General features: G+C 37.6%; 1 protein-coding gene across 1 annotated transcript in view; it reads left to right on the top strand.

Moving 5' to 3' along the window:
* The window catches only part of LOC121323590 (aryl hydrocarbon receptor-like), a 110,792-nt gene that overhangs the window by 67,970 nt on the left and 19,986 nt on the right, over window positions 1-22,836 (top strand). Inside the window, exon 3 of the mRNA XM_041264730.1 lies at window positions 20,581-20,702. Within this exon, the coding sequence (XP_041120664.1) occupies window positions 20,581-20,702 (122 nt within the window). The remainder of the gene's footprint in view (window positions 1-20,580; window positions 20,703-22,836) is intronic.

The following is a 22,836-nucleotide window of genomic DNA, read 5'->3' as shown; positions in this document are numbered from 1 at the left end:
TGCTGTCTTTTAATGTGAAAGACAGGCAGCTGAATTGTGGCATTTAGACTAAACTGTCTCTCCCTCACACCCCTGAGAGAAAAGGTGCTCCCGCCAATCCAGGGCAGGATTGAGGCTTGGAGACTGAATTGCTGTCTCACCCCCTAAGAAAAAGGGTGCTCCCGCCAGTCGCGGGCAGGCTTGAGGTTTGGTGACTGAACTGCTCCCTCACCCCCTAAGAGACAGAGTGCTCCCTCCAGTCCAGGGCAGGCCTGATTATTCTGTCTTTCTCAATCTCCAATCTTGCCAGTCTAACAGTAGACTATTGTTGCAGAAGGCAGCAATAGTCTAGAACAGTTTCTTATATATGAAACTGAATCTTATTTATAGTCTGATATTGGCTTTAGATTACTTATTTGATATCTTACAGTCTATGCAAATAATCAGTTTGTTGTTTGCCAGTTTTCATCAAGTACTTGGTGGGTTCTGTCTGTCCAGACTGTTTTTCTGTTGTTTGCACTGGTGTGTTTTCCATGTGTTTACTTTCTGTTTTGAAATGAAAGATGAGAGGAAACTGAGCAAGTAAAACTAGCCATATTAGGAGAATAGCTAGTGCGTATTGTCCAGTCGCAAGCTCTTTTAATGGCACGCAAGCCCCCTTCTTGTGCATTGTTCGCTGTTGTGTTAGGAGGTTCTGATTTGAGGCCTGTCAGATGGTATCTTTACGTACAGCAGCGTCTGATGCACTCAAAGTAATCTGCACTGTTTTCGGTGGGGTTTTACTGTGCAGGCTACAACAAATGGTGCATGTCTCATTTTTACAGTTTACTGATACGCTAACCAAACATCACACAAGACAGAACCAGTCCCTAGTATTATTATCATTAGCATTTCTTAATGTTGTCTTACATTTGGAAATGAAATGTTCATCTGAGGCATGAGAGAGAGAGGAGAGAGAGAGAGAGAGAGAGAGAGAGAGAGAGAGAGAGAGAGAGAGAGAAAAAAACACTGAACACTAAGTCTGTTTTCATGAATGCTGTTTCTTTTTCATTAAACCCTTCTTGATTGTTGCTTAAGATTATCTCCAGCTCATGAATTTTTCAAAGTTTGTTTTTATTATGATTTTTTTTAAATGTGAAAAAAAAAAAAAAACAGGGAGGGAGCACTGTATTAGGCAATTGGCAGAAGGAAAGAAAAAAATCTTACCTATTTAGAAGCATCAAAGTGACAATCCTTGCTTGTTTCATTATTTTTTTTAGCTGTGTAACTGCCAACTTTCTAACAATGAGTGCTATTGTGTTTACCTGGGCCTGGCTCCCCGTTCAGATTGGATGAGTTGTATTCAAGTACAGTAAGCTCCCTTTTCATTGCGTGCGGAGAAAGCGTGCAAACTTTAAACCCTGGCAGAGAATCAGGCGGTTTGGGGGGGGGTTGGGTTACACAAGGATATGGAGTTGGGTAATTAGGATCAGCAGGGAACTAACTGAGAAGTGGCCAGCCAAGGAAAAGACTGCTTGGTATTCATTTTCTTTTCAAGTTCCCGTTTCCTCTGGCTCCCCAGCAGTACAAGCTTACAAAGTTTACAGAGAGCTGCAGGGCCATTAAAGGAGTGCCTAACCAAGGCTTTCAGAATTTTCTTACCTCTTGTGTATACTAGCAACATTACCATTCGTCCACCTTTAAAGGAATGTGAAACAAGGCTTTAAAATCAATTTTTTTACTTCTTATGAATGCTTACAAAATTAGCCACTGGTCCACCTTACAGAAAATCGAACCTTTTAAAATCCACATACTTCTGCAAGTAGTACCAGAGGCTTGCTTACTATAATGCTTAGTGAGTGCAATAGCGACAAGCAGGCTTCATCAGGAGAGCTTTAGCCTCTACAACTACCTTTGGGGAATGTAAACAGACTGCAAATAAGTCACTGCTGAAAGCTTTTGCCGAAAAATGTGTCTAGTTTTTATTTTTTACTGTTACGGTAGTTTTTGTTCCTCTGAGAAAATTAGTCTCTTCCTTAAAAACAGGATTGTGAAATTATATTGCATGGTATGCTCAACAGTCACAACAGTGACATCACTGGAATCCACTTGGAATCGCAGTGGCCCTCCTAAGAGGAATCGCCCACTTCAATAGCACAGTGCCGTTTATTGTTAACCCTTTCACAGTGGCGAAGTGGTGAAAAAACAAACAAAAAAACAAGTGGGTAAACTAACCTTTTTGGCAGCGGCATGGTAGGCACTGAGGGTGTGCAGAGATGCTCTTAGTAGATTATGTGCATGTCATTTATGGTGGTCATACAGAATTATGGGTAACTGGTTAAGAGATCCTGCCCATCATTAAAAGCCAGGGGTCTGCAACTTGTCCATACATGGACACGTATGTCCATGGCAAGAGTTATTAGTGTCTGTGGCAGTGAATACGTCTAACACACACATGCATGTAATTGTATATAACTTCTGTTTTGTTTGTCTATGGACAATATTTTGTTTTTTTGTCACCCCTCGATATGGTGCCGACCCCTGTTAAAAGCGCCCAAGTTGCTTTATATAATAATATGCTTAGGCTGCATCCACTCTGGACAGAGTGACGCGAGCGAAGTCACCAAATGTCAATCCACACCAGACACGATTTGAAAACGATCCAAAAGACTGGAGATAAATATGCGACCCCACCCATGCATTGCTATTGGACATGCTAGAGATGGGCTGTCCCATTACAAAACAGGTCTTGTTTTCGATAAAAGGTTACCATCCTGACCTCCGGCAACTCTGTTGTAAAATAACGGTTGGACTTGTAAAATCTATAGAACAGAATTATTGAACATCCCTATATATCCAACAGTTTTATTGTTATCATTATTATTAGCAGTAATTGTACAGTTGTAGTTGTGGTATTTATTTAATTTTTTTCATGGTACCAGTAGTAGTCGTAGTAATCTTGAAGCCCGGTACATCTCCAGCTGGACAATAGTAGTATAGTTTAAATTATATTTTCAACAAAATTATTTTATTGTTATACATTTATATATATATATATATATATATATATATATATATATATATATATATATATATATATATATATATATATATATATATAAAACTTCTTTGATCCTTTTTTGTTTATTGAATGACGTGAGTTAACACAAAGTAATGTTAAAGAGAGAAACTAGGAAAAACAAATTCATAAAAAGTATTTTAAAGTGCAAATTATATAATATTATATAATAATATTAATAATTATGTATTTAATAATACTAATTTTTATTATTATTATTGTTATTATGCACAGGTCACCACTTAGCTTGTATTATTATTTACTTTTATTTAGTTTTTCCTTTTAAAACAGTCTGGTGAACTTGACAGAAAATGCTTTATAAATATGGCTTATAACCTTCAAAACTATAAGCTTGGTAATGTTGGGATGTATCACATAGAATACAAACATATTGCTGTTTTATTTTTTTACAATGTGTAGAATAGTAGGGCCTCGACAATATTTTTGTTTGTTTGGTGAATCTCCACAAAACTTCACTTTATGCATATGTAAAGATTTTCTTGTCACAGACATTTGTAGACTGCATGTATAGTCTGGTTTATTTTTGCTTATTTATAAACCTATTTTTATGTAACTTGCATAATCAAAAATAAAATGTCTCTGTGCTGCTAAATGCACCACCTGCAAGCCACCCAGGCATTGTCTTTCTTTTGGATGTCTTTGTAGTCGTTGAATTTGCAATCATATAATAATGGATATTGCTGCACCTAATATTTTAACTTTTCGTTGGCCATGATTAACTTGTTTTGAGGCATGACTTGTTTTAAGGCGTGTGTCAAGGGTGTTAACCTTGCTTCTGATTGGTCAGTTTCATTCCAGCCGTGCGACGGAAAAAAAAAATAGAAACAGGTTCTATTCTAGCAAAGTTTTCTCAAAGTGAAGTCGCTCACCTCGCTCGCTGCTGGTGTGGCTACGGCTTTAGCTTTAACCCTTGATATAGGCAGGATTTACTTATCACAGGAGAGCAGGAGGACAGTAAACACTTCATTGCTTAAATGAGTAGGAAAACACCATTTACCTTTGACTACACAACTTCCTTTTCATCTCTCAACCATAACACTTTATGCTTTATCTCTTTAATAACAGAATGCAAGTCACACAATAGCATGCTTTGAATTGAAACATCTCAGAGACAATTGGAAAACTATTATTAGTATTAACAAGCATATCAGTGACAATTATCCGCCACCACAGCTGTAAATTAATATCAGTAACAAGAAAAAGTGGACCATGATGAACTATAGACTCCCTCAGATTTTGATACACTCAATAATTTGTGCTGAAGAATGTCCTTAGCATGTTTCATCACAACTGGTTGAAGGGTTCACTATACATATATGTTTATAGGTGTGACAGACAGCCTCCACATACTCTGATTGGCTGAACTAGAGAGATATAATGTCTAGTATATGCCCTTAGAATGTTTGTAACCACATCACAAAAACAAATCACACAATATCACTCCGTCAGTTTTATTTGTAACAAGATTTCCATTACACGAGAGTAGGTGTTAAAACTTCATGCTGATATTGGACTTGGCTCACCAACTAAGACATAGCTTATTTTACCGTAAACTAATGTGGTCCAGCTGCGTTTCCGTCCCTGATGATGTAGATATCCTTCTGCCTGGTATTGATGGCTAAAGTGTAATGCTGACTCCAGGGATCAGCCTATTTTGCCTCCCTGGCAATGGCTGCAATGCTGGCTCCAGGCATCAACCAAGGTGCGGCCTTGCTATCGCATCAGCATGACAACCGTCTGGACTGAGTAGGGTACTTTTCTGAGGTCTTCATGTGGGCTCCTTCCATCCTTGGTGTTTCGTTGACTAGCACACGACACCTTAAGAGTGCTTGACAGTGATTCTGATATCCCAGCATCACACCCCCCATCCCCCACCAGAATCTTTTTGTCTCAACCACAGCTAGTTGCTGCTTCAGGTAGGTTCTTCAATATGCGTCGCAACTCTTGACCACTGAATCCGATGTCTCTGAGAAACTGGGTTGTGGAGTGTGCCACAAATCCTCGACAACCCACTTCTACTGGGTAAACCTGGACTCTCCATCCTTGCTGTTCCGCTTCAGCAGCTAGTTGAGTGTACTGAAGTTTCTTCCTTTCATTCGCCTCATCCAATCATCTATAGCATCCTCCCATGGCAGTGTTAACTCTACCAGGTGAACAAGGGATGCTGATCCAGACCACAAGACAATATCAGGTTGAAGGTTAGTGGTGGCAATCTCAGGTGGAAAAAAAGCAGCTGTCCAACTTCTGCCAGCATTTTCCAGCCTCTAGCAGCTTCCAGTTGTTCTAGATGAGTTTTGGTTTTAATTCCTTTTCTTGGAGCTTGCTTCCCAGGACAGATGAATGTTGTTCTTCGTGTGTCATATATTGCTGACAGTGGTGGCAACCTGTTGGTCATGCTGCGCTTGTCTCCCAGTGCTGAGGCCAAACTTCACAGCACCTGGTCATGACACCAGGTAAAGCGTCTTTGGCTAAGACCCACCTTACAGCCTGTCAAAATGTGTTGATGTAGCTGCAGATGAACACAAAGCAGATTCTTTGACACCACAGATCCTGTCCTATCCATAGATGAAGGTTCTGTGGTATTGGGAGTACATTATATTTTGACCTGATGAGGAAACTAATCCTGCTCTGTTCCATTGTCCATAGATCTCGCCAGCTGATCTTGCATTGTTTCACACTCTCCAATCTCATCCACTGTACCTCTAAAAACACAGTCTCTCACTGTAAATCATGTCTGTACTGCAATAAAACAAGTAGGAGTCACTTAAAAGGGTAATGTTTTATTTACAACATATCAAAATATGATTACATGTATGAGTGCCACAATGACCCAAACTGCCCCATCAAGTGACTGGAGAAATATATAATGAAATGTCTGAAGAATCCGCCAGCTTTCTATCTTTATCCATGAACCGGACTAGATCCTACCAATGAGAGTGATAAAATTATCCGGTTTACTTGCAAGTCAATATAATGACAAAAATAGGTTTTAAAAACACTGTTTTGTACACTCATTTTATATAGACGCTCATAGCAATGTTGTTATAATAGAGGACAACATTTTTAGGATGTTCATTTTATAGTGCTTATTGGAAGGATACTTAAAAAAAAAAAAAAAGATAAAATACAGTTAAAAAATGTACAAATCATGATTAATTGTGCTGTAACATAAGCATAAAACCAATAAGACCCTCCACATTGAGCATTACCAGGTATTATGGATCATTTGGTTGTAATACCCAAACAGTCCATTATGCCTGGTAATGCCCACTCCGTCAGGTTTGTCGACCTATAAGCTGAAATTTGATCAGTCTATGCTTTTTAATTAGTGGGAGGGTGATGCTATGAATCTATAATAAGAGTTGGCATGTAGCAATATACACTATGCCTTGTATAAGAAACCAGACACTAACTCCAAGAACCAAAATAGAAAGGAAGAAAAGAGAATGTATAACGTAAGATGGTTGTTACCACTGCTTTTACCATCTTGCTCATCATAACTAAAACTGACTTTGAACAGGGAGATGCAGCTTTCATATATTACAGAATACTAGCTTGGGATGCCATGGCTATTATATTAGACAAACACAAGATACAGTGTTCTCAAGATGTAGGCCTCAAGGCCTCAAACACAAGTAATGTTGTTTTGGTTTTCTTGGAATTTCATACAAAAGGAATTCTGTTTTTTCAAACTAAAACAAAGGAAATTCCAAAACAAAGAAAAACAAACAACAAAAAACCTCTGGACAAGCTTTTCTGGTTTTTCTGCTTTCCAAAAGATGCTAAAACCAGAATCCCTTGTTCATCAGGCCTCAAAGGGAATTCCAAGATCTCCCTTTCCCAAACCGCATAGGTAAGGTGACCAGATTTTTAAGTCCTTAAACTGGGACAGTATGGAAACATTGTGAACAACTTCCAACTTCCAAGTTACGGATTTTTATTTTCACTTTGGCAATGTTTGATCTAATATCATATTGAAATTGAATGCAGAGGCTGGAGATATTCAGAGTGGAATCTTTTACTTTCAGAACTTTTCTTTGTGAATAAATGATCTTGTCTTTGTAATTTCATTTTTACACAATTACATTACACAATAGCTATTCAATAATATCAAATTCCTGACGATGTTGATTTCTGCCGTCGTCGCTTATAGCTATACACGAAGCAGTATTTTGCACACAGATATACAAATAGAATGGATGAAGAGAATAATTCTAACATAATATAAACGGTCCCTGTATGAGCCAATATTGTTAGACTACTGTAGTCTAAGCTCTTCAGGCAGCGAGAATGATGATTCAGACAAGGTTAGCCGCCAGTTCGTTTTAGCAACAGTCAGTGGATAAACCTGCCCCCAATTCTGTGATTGGTTGCAAATATGAACATTGACTGTTCAGTATTTCTCCAGATTTGCATACCACTGTACATCCTCTTTTTAACACTACTGGTCGTTCAACCTTACCTTTAGTTGCATCAGGTGTCATTGTATTGTAATAATTTAGTATGGTAGTAACACAGCAGCCTGCATGAAAATACAATATTCTGTTACTGGTGCGATGATGCTCTGGGAAAAAAATGGGATGAAATGAGCATCCCAATAAAAGTTCTGGAGACAATGGGACCAGTGTTCCAAAAATAGGACTGTCCCATCCAAAAAAGGACGTCTGGTCGCTTTACACTGCCTCTTTATATCTCAGCAGGCAGGGGCCCTGGTGTGTCAGGAAAATTCTCATCTAATTGTTTTTTTTTTCTTTCTCTCTTTCCTTCAGTACCTGTAATGTGTATCGTATATTGTACATGTAGTGTGTAATGTATGTGTACTGTATATTCTGTAGTGTACTGTGCATTCTGTATTGTTTGTACGTGTATTCAGTCTAGGCAAATCGTGAGTCACCAGTGTCCTGAGGAAAGGAATTCTTTAGTTTTATTTCATTCTTTGTGACTTAAATACCTTCCACCCATTGACTGCAGCTCCCTCACCAGTAGCCCTGTATCCAAATGCTGCTAAATCTACAGCACCCCATCAATTCAATTTCACACAAGCGTGTAAGGTCATTTATTTTCAATTTGCACTATAGTACTGGCCCATTCAAATACAATGCAATTCAGTGCAACCCCTTGATACAAAATGTGGCCTTAAGACGAAGGTGGAATATATGACAGACAGTTATTTATTTTAGTTTTCTTTGATGCAGACTTTTCTAATTTACTTTTTTGTATTATTGAAATACTGTTTGTAAATGTGTTGCAACACTTTGTATTCAAGTTTCTGGAGTAGTTATACAGTATTATAGTCTTATTAGAGAGGTACAGTCATTTAACAAAGGCTTGATAGGTTTGGGTCTTAATACTGAATAGGGGTTGGCCTTATTATTGAAGGTGACATTACAGTGCCATCAATAGGAGGAAATCAGGACTGAAAAAGTGGCCTGAATTTTTAGGTGGCCTTTAAGTTGGCCTTAAAGCAAGGTTACTATATATATTTATACTACCATAAAAAGTAATATTTGACCCAATCCAGGTGTACTTTGAGTGATATGCATATAGGGTAAAAACCCTAGTGTAACGCTGTGCGTTGTTCTTTAACGGCTGATTCTAATGTAAATACAAGGATCACAATTAGAAACAGGCACCAGGCTTTGGAGCTATTTTTGGTCTCCTAATCCTCTCCAGGCTGGTGTTAATAGAGAGAAGGAGCCAGAGCCGAGATGCTGAAGTGCGCTCATCTCTCACCATGTCCTCTCGGCTGCTGGTTACGTTGCTATAACACCTGTGTAGCTCCAGGGCACACAGATGCCTCAACGGTGAGCCAGACATGCAACAGTCGAGTAGCTTCAGAGTACATGTGTCGCTGACACAGAGCTCTCCGAATTAAAGTGCTGCAGCAGGTGGGCGGGGGGGGGGGGGGGGGGGGGGGGGGGGGGGGGTGTAAACTGGAATTGTTTTATGAGGGAAAGGATTTCATGTTCCACTTGGAGGTGTTACATTTGGAATCTCTAGGGGACAGATGGCAGGCTAATTTACAAGGTGCCCGTGCTTTTTACCTCTGGAAACAGAATCCATAACTCAAATGAGTTTGGTGGTCCAGCTGCGAGGGGAAGCTCTCACGGCGCCAGCCTGCCTACCAGCACCATGCCTAACTGAAGCCAGTGCCATTGCTCCTCAACTCTAAAGCATATATACTGTAGTAAGGGGGATATTTAAGTTCTGTACATGTTAAGGTTTTTTTGTTTTCAAATCAATATTAATGGTTTGTCTGTAACTTGCTTGACTACCCCAGGTTATCCTGTTTTACCTGAATTATTGAACTGTGGTCCTCTCTATACATTGCAAGAGGCAGAGACACCCCTACACAGTGGCAAACAGATACACAAACTTCTCGTAGGCACATTAAGACACAGCCTGGGTGTGATTTAGTCGACAACAGCCGTGCACAGAAAGAAGTGTGGAAGGAGGCCCAGGCTCTCTGTAGCTATGACTAGAAAGCACATAAATGTCTTAAAGTTGCATAGTAAGCCCCTGTGCAACCAAAAAGCCTGGACCTGCTTGCCTGAACTCGCTTAGAGAACGAATGCGGGTGATCTAACACTCCCAGCTTGGGAAACAATGGTTCAATTCAGCTCCAGTTTTGTGCGTGGGGGAGTGTACTGAGGGGTTCCCTTTTATGTGAAGGCTTTGTTCAAAATGTAGGGCCCTATGAAATCTGTTTTATTATTTTGAATTTTCTGATTTCTTTTTTCATGATTTTTGATTTTTTTTTTTTAATCTTTAATTTGTTAGCTAGTTTTTTATAACGCAAGTGTTTCATACAATGACTGCAATGATGAATTATTTCAAGAAGGGGGGGTAGGGGCTTTCTTGTTTTATAATTAGGGTTGGTCTTAGCAGCTGTTTCTAATTAAAGTTGGAATATGAGGCCGCGATGAAAGTTAGTTCTGAAACTTGTGGGTTATAGAAACCAGTTGTCTTTTTAAAACACATTTCCCAGAATAACCACACTGAGAACCCTAAATTGACTTGTTTGCATGTTTTATGAAGTATAGCAAAATAGGCCAATAACAAATATATTCATTTTGTTTAAGATGTTGACTACATAGCAAAGCTGATGCTGAGCTGCAGGTAAAGTGTATTTCTGTTTGTCAATATAAAAAAAAAAAAACATTAATTTTTTCACATTAGGGGACTGTTTGTAGTTTTGTGTAATGTTTTAATAGTATACAGATTATTTAATGTATAGGATAATATGTTTGTCATTATAATATTATATTATTTTTATTGTAACTGGTCATAACATTTATAACATAGGTTTAAACTTCAACATATGCAGTACGGAAAAGGTTAAATGTTGTTTATTTTAGTCTGTGTTATTTTAACAGCGTGACATTCAGCCTGGTAATTCTGGATACATTACATACACAGTGTGCCAGAGTTCAATCATACTTGTATTTCTGTGATTTATGAACTTAATTAAGTTTAGAAGAAAACCATTAGCACTGCACACCATTAAGAAACACCCCCCCACACACACACACACATATATATACACACATATATATATATATATATATATATATATATATATATATATATATATATATATATATATATATATATATATATATATATATATATATATATATATATATATATATATATATATATATAATATATATTTTTGACTTACGTTAGGTCAGGCAATGCTTACCACAAGGTCCCACTAAATTCCTACGTCGAGGCGAGACGTGCGTAATCTGGTCATTAACAACAAGGCCAAATAAGCGCAAATGGATCCTCCCATTAGCCGGTAAAAATGTCTGAATGGAGCTCTCTTTATTGTATCTGAGCAAGACTACCCCTTTATACTTCTGTGTCATCATTTGGAGACGATTTACTACATTCTCCCCTAGCCTTTTGCACACTCTGTTTGTGTATCACAGACAGGCCTGGTCAGGCAGTTCTGTTGCCAGTTGTTTACATTCCCTAAAGGTAGACTCCACTGCAGGCACACAGGCTTCCTCTTTCTCCAGAGGCCTTGACTCTCTGTCAACTATAGTATGCTCCTATTAGTGCCTGCAGTAACAATATGTTAATGACGTCCACAAGCTCCCCTGCAGAGTAGGGAAGTAAAATAGAAATGTAAACAAAGGGAAAAAGGAATATATAAATTAAATAATTATAGTATTCAATACTACAACTTTTTTTTTTTTTTTTTACAACAGTAGATGATATCTTCTAGATATCTACAAGTAGTTATTGCTTTTCACTTAAATTCCTTTATACATATGATTATAAAAAGTCTCTATTGTGCCAGGTTTTGGCTGAGCTGTCTGCAGCTCTGTACGGCACTGCCAACAGATCTCCCAACAATTTTTACTTTCCTTGTAAGGGTAACCCCCTTCTTTTGGTTTTCCTGTTTGCAGGTCACTTTTATAACCTCCTGCTGCTGAAGGTAGTATAAACAAATAGCCATCACACACAGATACAGAGAATCCTCCTATTGTGTTCCCCGAGTGACAGACAGACACGATCAGTTCATAAGGGACCACATTTTGAAAACTGACCCTAAAAAGGGAGGAAGCACTGCGGTTACAGAGTGTCAGGAAGTATTCCAGGGAGTCTGAAACTGCTAGCATGTAAACATACTGGTAAGTACAGCACAAAGAAGGCTAAACTGTGGAAAAATGTAAACAGTCATCCAGGAAAAATATTTAAATATAATAATAAACATGATTGTGGCTAACTGTCGCCTAGTTTAATTTAATGTAACCTGAGCTGGCTTAGAACCCAAGCCCCTAGAGGCAGAAGCCATTTAACAAAGTAGCCACCACATACCTTCTTAAGAAGCATTAAAAATAATCACTAAATCTTCATCTTTTGACATTTTTGGTATTCCTGCAATTCACTCATCATATAGAGAAAGTTGACAGATGCCAGAAAAGAGAGAAAAACTAAACTCTGTTTTTATATGTTGTAAATTAAAGCAATGTGTGAGGCGAGAGTGTATTAAATGGAATGTCCAGACAGTAATTTATGTGTACAGAAATAAAATAATTTATTTTTATTTTCTATACACAACAAAAGGATTAAATAACAAACGAAAAACAAAATGGTGTGAGGGAAGGAGTGCAGGGGTGGAATCCAAAACAAACTGTGATGACTCGTCTTTAATTTGTCTTCGTGGTGACCATACATAAACAAAAAAAAGACAAAAGAAATGTTAGTGTTTCAAAAAATCCCGCTGCACAAAACCAGTCTCTCCCTTCACCCGTTACTCCTCCTACTTTACTTTCGGACCAACCCCGAACACAGTAGTACGTTCCCTTTAGTATGTAATGTCCCGCCTCTGTAGTCAGTGGAACACCAATCCCCAACCGACACGTGTCCTTCTCCTTCACTTGACTCCAGTGGCTGGAAGTTACATACTCGTACTTCCGCCCCTCACCAAGGTGCCGCCCCTCAAAAGATGACTTTTGCCATGGTCACGAGATCTTGGTAAGGGAAGTCCCGAGTTGGTTTGATGCCATCTACTGTCGGGAGGCTGAATCACAGACCGAAACCCCTTTGACTCATCACACAATGTTTAAAAAAAAAAAATCAATTCTGTGCAGCCGTTGATACCGTTTCTAGGAAAAGATGTCCACTGATAGGAGAGAAGAACAGGGTTTTTGTTTTAGAAACCAGGCACAAAACCAGGAATCTTAATGACTAGCCTCTCTTTCTACTCAAAAAAGTAATTAATGATCTTCTAAATTGCATTAACTAAAAATCTGTTATGTTTGTATCCAGACCCCTGGTTTAATAATAATAATAATTTTTATATTGCACCATTCATAGTGGACCACCATCACAAAGTGCTTTAGAAGATGTGAGACTAGGGTGTGTAAACTGCATCAGCTGCAGAGTCACTTACAACAAAGCACAAGGAAGTTAAAGACTTGCTCAAAGTCACACAATGAGTCAGTAGCTGCACTGGGATTTGAACCAAGTACCTGCTGGTTACAAGCCTGTTTCTTTAACCACTGGACCACACCGCCTCCTTTTCAGTTGTTAGCTTCTGTAATGTAGCTGCTAATTTATTAAAGACCCACTATTAAGCAGTCGTGCGTAAAAAAAAAAATACAATTACGTTTTCTTTTCAGGTTAAACCCTGTGGTCTTCGTTTAATACATTCCTCCCATAGTTTATATTTCTGTGTGCTCCATTGGAAAGAAACTGCATTGACAGTCCATTTTGTTTATATTCTTCAAAAACAAACACAAACAGGCTTTGTATTCTGTGTGTTCTACTTTGTCAGAACAAAATTATTTTGACTGTCCAGTTTGTTTGCATTCCTCAAAACGGGCACTATGTCTTGTTCAGTATCGTATCCTACTGACAGTACCACTGTATCCTGGTAAGATGTTATTGCTTCTACTTAGTAGAGGATGTTATAAACCGTAGAGACACTGAGATTGGTGAGTGTATGGAGGGTAGAGTTACCAAGGCATGTTGTTGGTGCTGAATCACTGGGATCCTTTAAGACCGACTTGATAGTTTTGAGATCAATCAGCTGCAAGAACCAGATGAGCACTGAAGGGGCAAGTGGCCTCCTCACATTCTCTTGTTTGTTCTTATGTAAAGTCTGTTTTTTATATTTAAAATACAATTTAAATTCACCTTCTTAATGAAGTGGGTTACTTGACAACCGTCTAAAACTGTTTCATGAATACCAAATTGTATTCGGTCTAAACATACTTTAAATAACAGATGAGATAAAGCAAAGGGCCCATCTTCTTTGGTTATTCTTTTTTTTTATTCCAGTGACCTGGCAGTTCTCTGGGTGTGCAAGTCCCTTGCAGATATGAAAACAAATATAGCTATTAAAAGATATCAAAGCTGACAAAACATTGACTAGTTCTTTAGATGAGAATAGCTAGCTGCTTTTCCACTTGCTCCTAAACAAGGCCTGGTGTATTGCATTCCCCCTGCCATTAAATAAAAAGCAGTTATCTTAGTTCTTTTCAGAGTACATGGAGTTAACAAAATAATTCCACTAAATTTTTCCTAGTATGTATTACCATCTCTTTGAGGATCACGCATTTTCATAAATGAAAGAATTTCATGTCAAGTCAAACATTACGTTGTGTGTTTTGTAATTTATAATTTTCACTTCTGTTAGCGAAGCCAACCCACTCTCAGTGCTGCACTTCCTGTCATAAAGGAATGCAGCTGACATTTTCTTCACTGACAGCTTCAACTGAAACACTATTAAAAAATCCTGTTTTTTTAAGACCTGCAAAATTATGTCTATACATATAAGATAAGAATTGCTGGAATTGTTATGTCAGTTTTGTGTACTTTAGGGTTTATGAGTATAGTAGGCGTTCAGGCTCCTAGTTTCCTTGTTCATGGACTATTTCATATTTCAATGTGAATTGCTCTGCTGTAGCTTGCAAACATGTCTGTACATACTTCCAACAATAGCTCTGTAAAGCACATATGTACGACTGGGACAATTGCCAGGGGATGGGCATTTTTCATTTAACATGCCGATATTCAAAGAACAACACTTACACCTTTTTGTTCAGAAATTGTTAAAATAAGTACCTTTTTATAATTGACACAACCGTAGTACTCTTAAAAAAGGGACCCTTGAAATTACTTTTTTCTATATTTTTGCAGTTTTTAATTGGCAAATTGAGTGAAAAGTATTCACCTACATGTTGTTTTAAAATGAAAAGGTTTCGCATATTTTAGTAGATATACAGTATTAATGAAACAGACTTCAATCCGATTATTTTTTGTACACTTTACAATTATATTTATTATTGTTACTTTTTTAACATTATTCGGAGCACCACGCAGTTCTGAATAGCATACAGGCAGGCCTGCAGGTGCCCGGCCAGCCACAGGGGTCGCTAGTGTGAGGTGAGCCAAGGACTCCCCAGCCAACCTAACCCCTCCCTGCCTGGGCAGTGCTTGGCCAATTGTGTGCTGCCCCTGTCTGTATGGCATAGCTTGGATGAAATACATTATTTATATAAAATACTAAACAAAAAAAAAATGATATAAAGAGTTATAATTAAGCAAACCATATGCAACTAAATATTTTACATTTGTAGTTCTCAGACATTACGCATATTAAAAAGCATATTTGTGGTAAAATAGTGTATGTCTGTTTGGACATTTGAATGTTGGTGAAGACCTGATTTGATGTCTGTAGTCCATTTTAGTTAAAAAAAAATAAAAAATGGATCAAATAAAAAGAAAGCAACATCGTATTAAAAAAAAAAAGATGTTATCACATTTACGAACCTCAACCTTTACACATGAAGGGACTTTCTTGTCAATCTGAAACATGAAAGAACAAATTGTCCCATTATCTGAATGCATTAAATGTCACAGGTTTATATCTTATTATCTTTCCAGGATTACACATACCCATCATATTCCAGTACACATAACTTTCCAATGAGATCTGATGAGACTTCTTCCACTGGTTATAGACTTTCAGCACAGTCTTAATCTGACATACATGCAGACACTAGTGAAATGTTTTGGTCTCTGACAACTCCAAAAAGCTGCAGAAGTTTGGCTTCTTGCTTCTTGGTCGATAGTTTATTACACCTGCTTGATTGGTAAAAATCTGGTGGATCTGCATTTTACTGTCTTCAGACTCTCCTTGGGTAGTTGCTCATCAACACTATGGATGTCTTCTTCAGTCATCATCATTATGAGTATGTGGGTTCAATCTTGTAGTTTCTGGATCATCATTTAGTTTCTGGATCATCATTTCAGATATTTTTTACTGTTCCTCCTACTCCATCATGTGGCCCTTTGCCATGGGTAGCCTCAGAGAAGTTCCAGTAGACAGCTTTGAAACTGTGGAGGCAAAGAACGGTGTTCCTCAGGTAGAAATTTCCTTTGTTTCAGTAGTGGGTGATAGGACCATCACTGCTGAAATGTATTGTTGTGACATAAGGGTCATTTTCTTTCACCCACCTAAGAACTGGGATCAGGTGGCCCCAAACTGTCGCTTCATCATGTCTCAAGCTGCCTGAAAGTGATCTTCTTGTCCTGCATAAATCACCACTGTATTGCATGTGCATGATTTACACAAAGCCCTAAAATGGGCAAACAGCACTTGAGAGTGATTTTTATATTTGTAGTTCTCAGAAAAGTCAACTAATATTAGTGCTTTATCCGCTCCCAAGTTTTGTTTCAGGTTCATTCTTGTGGTTAATTGGTGAATTATGTTATAGTCATGTGTACTCCATCTTTTGCGCATCTTCACCTCTGCCACAAGCTTCATCAATGTAGCATCCACACTGCGTTTAAAAGTACTGATTATATTTTTCATCTCTCCTTTTCTTTTTTCTGTTTCTTCTTTCTTTGTTGTCCACTCCTACTGAACATGTTTGGTAGGATCATGTACATCCACCTTGATTTTCTTCACTGCACACTCGGAACAGTGTGTACATTCAGGCTTTATTTGTGATAACCTTGTGTCGAAAGTGTGTGTTTATTTTAAACTGGAAGTTTTCATGTCTTAAGCACTTGTAGGTTCCTCTGTCTTGCAATCCTTTAGCTACTGTCTCTTCTGTAACCTCCATTTCCTTTGTAAATGCCTGTGTTCCCTGTCTGTCATTTGGCTAATGTCCCTGTAACGCTTCCCACTTCTTTGTCTTTCACTCTCTAGATAGATGTTTTGGCTTTCCATGTCATTCTTCCCTTTCTCTCTATACCTCCTGCATCTTTCAGGATTTATCAGCTTACCAGTACGCTTGGCTGGCACGATGACTAGAAAAATAGATTAAAAGGTTTGAATTTTTGTTTGCTCCTTTACTGACAAGACTAGTAATGTTAACTTTTAAGACACAGACATTTTCCAAGAATATTCAAGCAAAGTATACATTACACAGCAATCGATGCTTCTAGATTTCTAGAAATATTGGCTTAATCTACAGTTTACTTCAGTAACACTTCTGATTTCTAATACAGTGCATCAGAAAAAGCAGAAATAGACAAGACAATACAGATACAATGGCACACTGAAGCACAAGCAGTGGATAGATATTTCTGTATATAAAATATTAAAATGTATATACAATTGTAGTTATCAAACTTCACAATGTTTAGTTTTCAAGACTATACAAGACTTAAGGAACAGCGAAGATTAAAAAAAAAAAAAAAAAAAAAAAAAAAACATAAATCGTCCTACCTGACATTTCATTTTTATTTATTTATTTATTGTTGGTAGCCATTAATATCTGGCCTTGACATTAAGATATATATTATTATTTTACATGAAACCTACACTGAGGTTTCATGTAAAATGTGACAATTTCATGAACACCAAGACAGGCCTTATCTCAGCACCTGTTGCTATCCCTGAAGATAAAGCTGACCTTTCATCTAAATAATAAATAAATAAATAAATAAATAAATAAATAAATAAATACATCTTTATTTAAACAACTTGGATCTGAGCAAAATTATGTCAAATGTCAATGAGGACATTTTAGTCTTAAAATCAGGGGACAACATTAAAAAGGCTACAATAACATTCAAAATAAGGAAAAAATAATATTTCATACTTAACCTATTTTGTTCTCTAAAGAATGGTTTACCTTAAAAGGTATAGAAAATTAAACTTTGAAATGCTATTTGTAGAGCAAGAGAGGTGTAAAGTAACCAAAAGAAGGGGAAAAAATTTGGGGGGGTAAAAATGTTGGCTTCCCCAAATAAATCAATTTATGTTGTTTGCAAAAACACATTTGTTTGTGTACTTTTGTTTATTCTTGCAAATAAGTTTATACCAGAGCATGGCTGTTCATATTGATTTTGAATGCAGGGATCAGACCAGGCTTGGCACCGCATCTGACAACTGCACGTGTCACATATCAAAAAGGAGGCATTAACATCGGTTTTCCATTGTTAGGGTTATTCTTAACATTCAGAGTTTTGCATACAGTACAGTAGCAGTCATCCTTTTTATATGCTTCTTTTGTTTGGTAACTATAACAACTTCTTGTAAAACTTTTTATGTAAAGTTTAATTTTGCCAATAGCCTTCACTAGCTCAATCAATGCGGTGTAAAAGTAGGTCATCAGAACCTAGATACCCTCAAGAACTGAAGATCTCAAATAATGCTGCTTTTCTGAGTGGGGTTTTTGTTTTTTGTGTAGATAATATATCTTTTTTTTTAGAAATGGCTTAATTGGCAATGTGTTTGTTAAATATGTTTATTTATTTTGAATTCGTATGGACACCACATTTATAAACTCTTAAGTGATTGCCACTTTTTTAGTTTTCACACTTAATTTTCACTTTACAACCAGGAATCCAAGTTTTCTTACTTCAATACATAATACACATAATTGCAAGAATTTGTAATAACCAGAGCATTAAAAACGGCTTACCTGGCATTCTGAAAAGGCCCTTATTGCTTTGCTGTTCATGCAAGTACTGTCCTTATTCACTTCCTGTGTTACAGGTATTAGGATCCCACCTGAACCTTGCACTTCTGTTCATTGCTGCACATAGGAAACTATGTGGGGTCCTATTGCCTATATAACACAGGAAGTAAAGAGAAACTATTTGTTCTGAACATAAATATGTTTTAAAAGCTTTGGTTATTAAAATATTTTTAAAACACAATGTTTTAATTAATGTATTTATTTATTTAGCATATAGGCAGGGTATGAGATGTACCTATAGAGTCTGTGTCTATTATCCCTGAAGGGGGGGGGGGGGGTTATACAGTGCTGTTTATTTTGGCACGGGCATTACAATTCTTGACCAGTTAAATTAATTTATTGAAAGGCCAGTCCCAATTAAACTTTGTCTGAAATTCCTGTAATAATTGCACAACATCTGTCTCCTGTGGGAAGATATTTAAGGACCGGCACTCAGGAAGCAGATTTGATAAAAAATAACAAAAATTGAAATAGAAAGCAAGGAAATACAAAATGAGCCTGCCCTCTGTGAAGGATTTATTGTGAATTAATTACTAAGCCTACCGCCTGGGTGCAAGGGAAGGAATGTAGAGGTGGAACATTTACTTCTGTTAGGTCCTGCTGGGGCTCAACTTCATGTCCAACTTCATTAGGACATTCTTCGGCTGTTGCGAGTACCCGAATACGAGAATATACAGATTTTAGTATCCCAGTGAAGGGAGCTTGTTCACGACAACTGCTAAAATCTCTGAAATTATATTTTCAGTGATTCAGAGTAGTCAGATCTAATGGCACATTCCCAGTGACATGAGATGCTTGAGATTGTCTCAAGAATTCTAAGCAGAACAGCCTTCCTCATTCCATTCAAATCAATTGATAATGTGACTCAATGCAAGTTCAAAGCCAGGTAAAGGCAAAATACAAATTATAACTTTGTCCCACATCCTGATCGAGGTACTGTCGGGACACCATTTGTCCTGATTTTTAGAGTAAATGTTTTAGAGCATATTCTACTGGTTTAGGGCGTGTTGTTTGAGTGAGTTGTTTGCATTGCATCTATGCGGCTATCCAACCATGTTAACCTGCAATCACATGATGCGGTATGCGTCCCATCCAGGAATTTATTTTATCAGTACCGAGTTAAAAACTAAGAAAACGTGCCTATTCAGGTCTAAAATTCTGACTGCATTTAAAAAGTAAACAGCAGGTTGTTTGAACCGAGGTAGCTGTGCTTGATTTTACCTATTGTGCTGATTTAACTTGGCTACAACCAACACAGGAATACTTTTTTGTCTGCACTGACTTTCCAGTTTGTTTTCTGAAAGCTGTTGTTTGTTTTACGTTCTTTTTAGCAGCCTCTGTGCCGTTGTTTAATGTGTGATTCTGAAGCTAAATAGCGATCAATCGTATTTTCTTTAAGTCACAGGATGTGCAATACAATTACATCCATCTGCTTGTACAGTTTTTTTGGGGGGAAATGTCTTGAACGATCCTCAGCCGAAATATACTTTGCTTGTTTTGTTTGTCGTCCATTTTTGGTATTTTACGTCTATTGCTGAAAACTAGACTTTAGCAACCTAAATCAAAACAATGCAGCACTGACTTTCTCCCAACTGCTCCGCACAGTACAGCAGGTCACAGAAAAGCCAGTACAGACAATGTGGGAAGGGGAAAGCAATTGCAAAGACATCTGAAGCTACTTACCTGTAATTAACTTCTGTTTTTTAAAAGCAAATATTAACTTTATAAAACTGAGAAAAGAAAAAAGAAAGAAAAAACATAAAACCAACCTGAGAATCCTTATAAGTGAGTTCATTAAAGACTGGAGGAAACACATTGAAAAGATGTCCCACATTGTCTTTCTCAATCTGTTGTTCCTTAAATGGAAAGGAGTGAGGGGCGGTGGGGTGGTGGTGCTGGTTACACACAAAAAAAAAAAAAAAAAAATCAGATAATCTCACAACTTGGCAGTAAGACTATAAACATTCTGAAAAAAAAAAGAAAAGCAGACTGTTCCAAATTCCTGCATATATTGCTTTCAAGTTTGCGTGCCGATGTTAAATTTGTTTCTTTTCTCTTTTGCAGCCACCATGAAGAAGAACAATGTGGGCTGGCTCAGGGAGAAGCCAGGGACTTTCGGAGGGAACGGACAGAGCGCGCCTCAGACTAACGGAGCCAGCTTCTCTGAAGGAGACCTCCTGCTCCAGGTAAATCCAGGAATAGGCCTGGACCCTTCCTCTGGGAATTGCAGTGAAATCAATCTAGTGAGGCTTGCTGTCACACCCCCAGTGCAAACAACAAACATGCTAGTTTCCATTTCATTTCCTAAACATTTTTAATGTAGTTGTATCTAATAATTCCATGAATCTTACCCATATAATTAATATAGGTCTCAAATATGCATACATTCTATAGTAAACATGTATTTTTATTTTAAAATATTGATTGTAAACAGATAACTGGCACTAAACTTGGTTACAGAAATCTCTGTCTGCAAGCCATGCTTTCAGTTTGTTCTGCAATTGGAGGGAATATTTGTTTCCAGCCCTTCCATGGATTCTATCCTATCATTAATCAACCAGCTGCTTCCCCTATTGACTGACATGCTTACAGCCAGTAACATGATTTGACCCACACAACATGGAGGTGAAATGTCCCAGGAAGTGCACACATAACAGATATCACGAAAATAAGGCATGGAGACTGAGAACTTTCTTTAACTAAAGTAGATGATGTTTGCTGGATATTTTGAACCAATCAGAAAACCATAACCTTTATTTTTTATATACTATTAGGTATTTATTTAAGCAGGATAAAACCCTTGAGATATACATCTCATTCACAAGGGTGTCCTGGCAACAAAAACTATCATAAAAACAGTGGTATAAAGTAAAAACCTAAAATCAAACCATTCCAATGTACACGATCCTGGGCATAGTTTGATACATTACTGCAACATGTATGTAAGACTGTACAGCATTTAATTTTATATTGAATATGAAACCAATTAGCCGACCCTGTACAATAAGGATAACATGTAGATTTGACCTGCTTATTTTTGACAATGGTAAAAGGTATATGCACATTTCTAAACGTTTAACACTTGGCATTTAAATGTTTAACTCTGTAAACTGTTAACATCCCTACCTTAAACCACCTACATTGAAACCACTGTTTAACATGCTCCAAAAACATTCTTTAAAGTGTAATGAACAGAGCCCTATGTAATGTAATATTGAATTGTTTCTTGTGATTAATAACACATACAGTAGTGCAATACAGCACTGCTCCCCAGTGCTGCTGACTTGCCTTGAGCCGCACTGCTTCAGTTTGACTTTAAAGTCTCTCAACTGTTTTCAATGGCGTTTCTTAGTTTCATGGTAGGTAAGATGATTGTGCTGTTTGTTTCCCATTTGTTCTTTGCCAGAGGTGGCAAGTGGCAGTCAGTGATTCAGGGTTTTTATTGGAAGAAATGAACCCTTTCTATCAGTGGGTGGTATTTGTGTGTGCTGGAATAATGGAAATACAAGAACTTGACTTGACAGTATAACCCATACACTATACACCATGAATGTTGCAAGCACTTCAGTTCATGGAACAGTGTAATTATTCCACAAGTGAGGATTAGGCTGATTAACGGCAGTCTGTTATGAACGTTGATGCAGGATTTTGTTTATATAACAAGTACAATGTATGGAAAAGGAGTTGCTTTACAATCAGAATTAAACAGCTTTCCATAGATCCGACTGTCCATCTGCTTTAAGCATGCGGTGTGATTTGTCTTTCTTTTGTTGGATTTAAGTGAGGGCAATGCCTGTATAGAGGTCTGCCATGTTAAGTTAAACTGATAAGCGACATAATACAATAAAATTGTAGAAGATATAAAGTGATTGAAATGAAAGTGCTGCATTGTCCAGCCACTGTCTCTTGTGTTTGTGTCAGTTGGATCATGGGGTTGAGGTAGGGGTAGGGTTGTTTTTGGCAGCAGTGCAAAGTCAAAGGATCCCTACCGCCTGTTAATATCAGGCAGTACTGGAAGTGCATTGTTTATAGGGAACAAGGTCCTTTGCGTGACTGGAAGGGCTATTCTCTCCTACTTGCTGACGTTTAACACCCGAACAAAGGAGCCACTAATTGCAAGGGATGTTTACCCAATCCAGCTCACTTTCTGTTTTATTGACATCGTTGTATTGATACAGTTACTTTATTTTCAGATTTAAGTTTTGTGTTCAGTAATACGTCTAATGTCTGAGAACCAATAGGCCTAAGTCATTTTCCCCTTCTAAAATTCTCTTTTGGACCCAGTCTTTTTGGCGTACTTGTGAATTTACCAGTGCTGGA

This window comes from Polyodon spathula, chromosome 11 (assembly GCF_017654505.1).
Source record: "Polyodon spathula isolate WHYD16114869_AA chromosome 11, ASM1765450v1, whole genome shotgun sequence".
Lineage (NCBI taxonomy): Eukaryota > Metazoa > Chordata > Actinopteri > Acipenseriformes > Polyodontidae > Polyodon > Polyodon spathula.
Note: the sequence above shows the minus strand (reverse complement) of the source record. Positions and strands in the feature narration are given on the sequence as shown.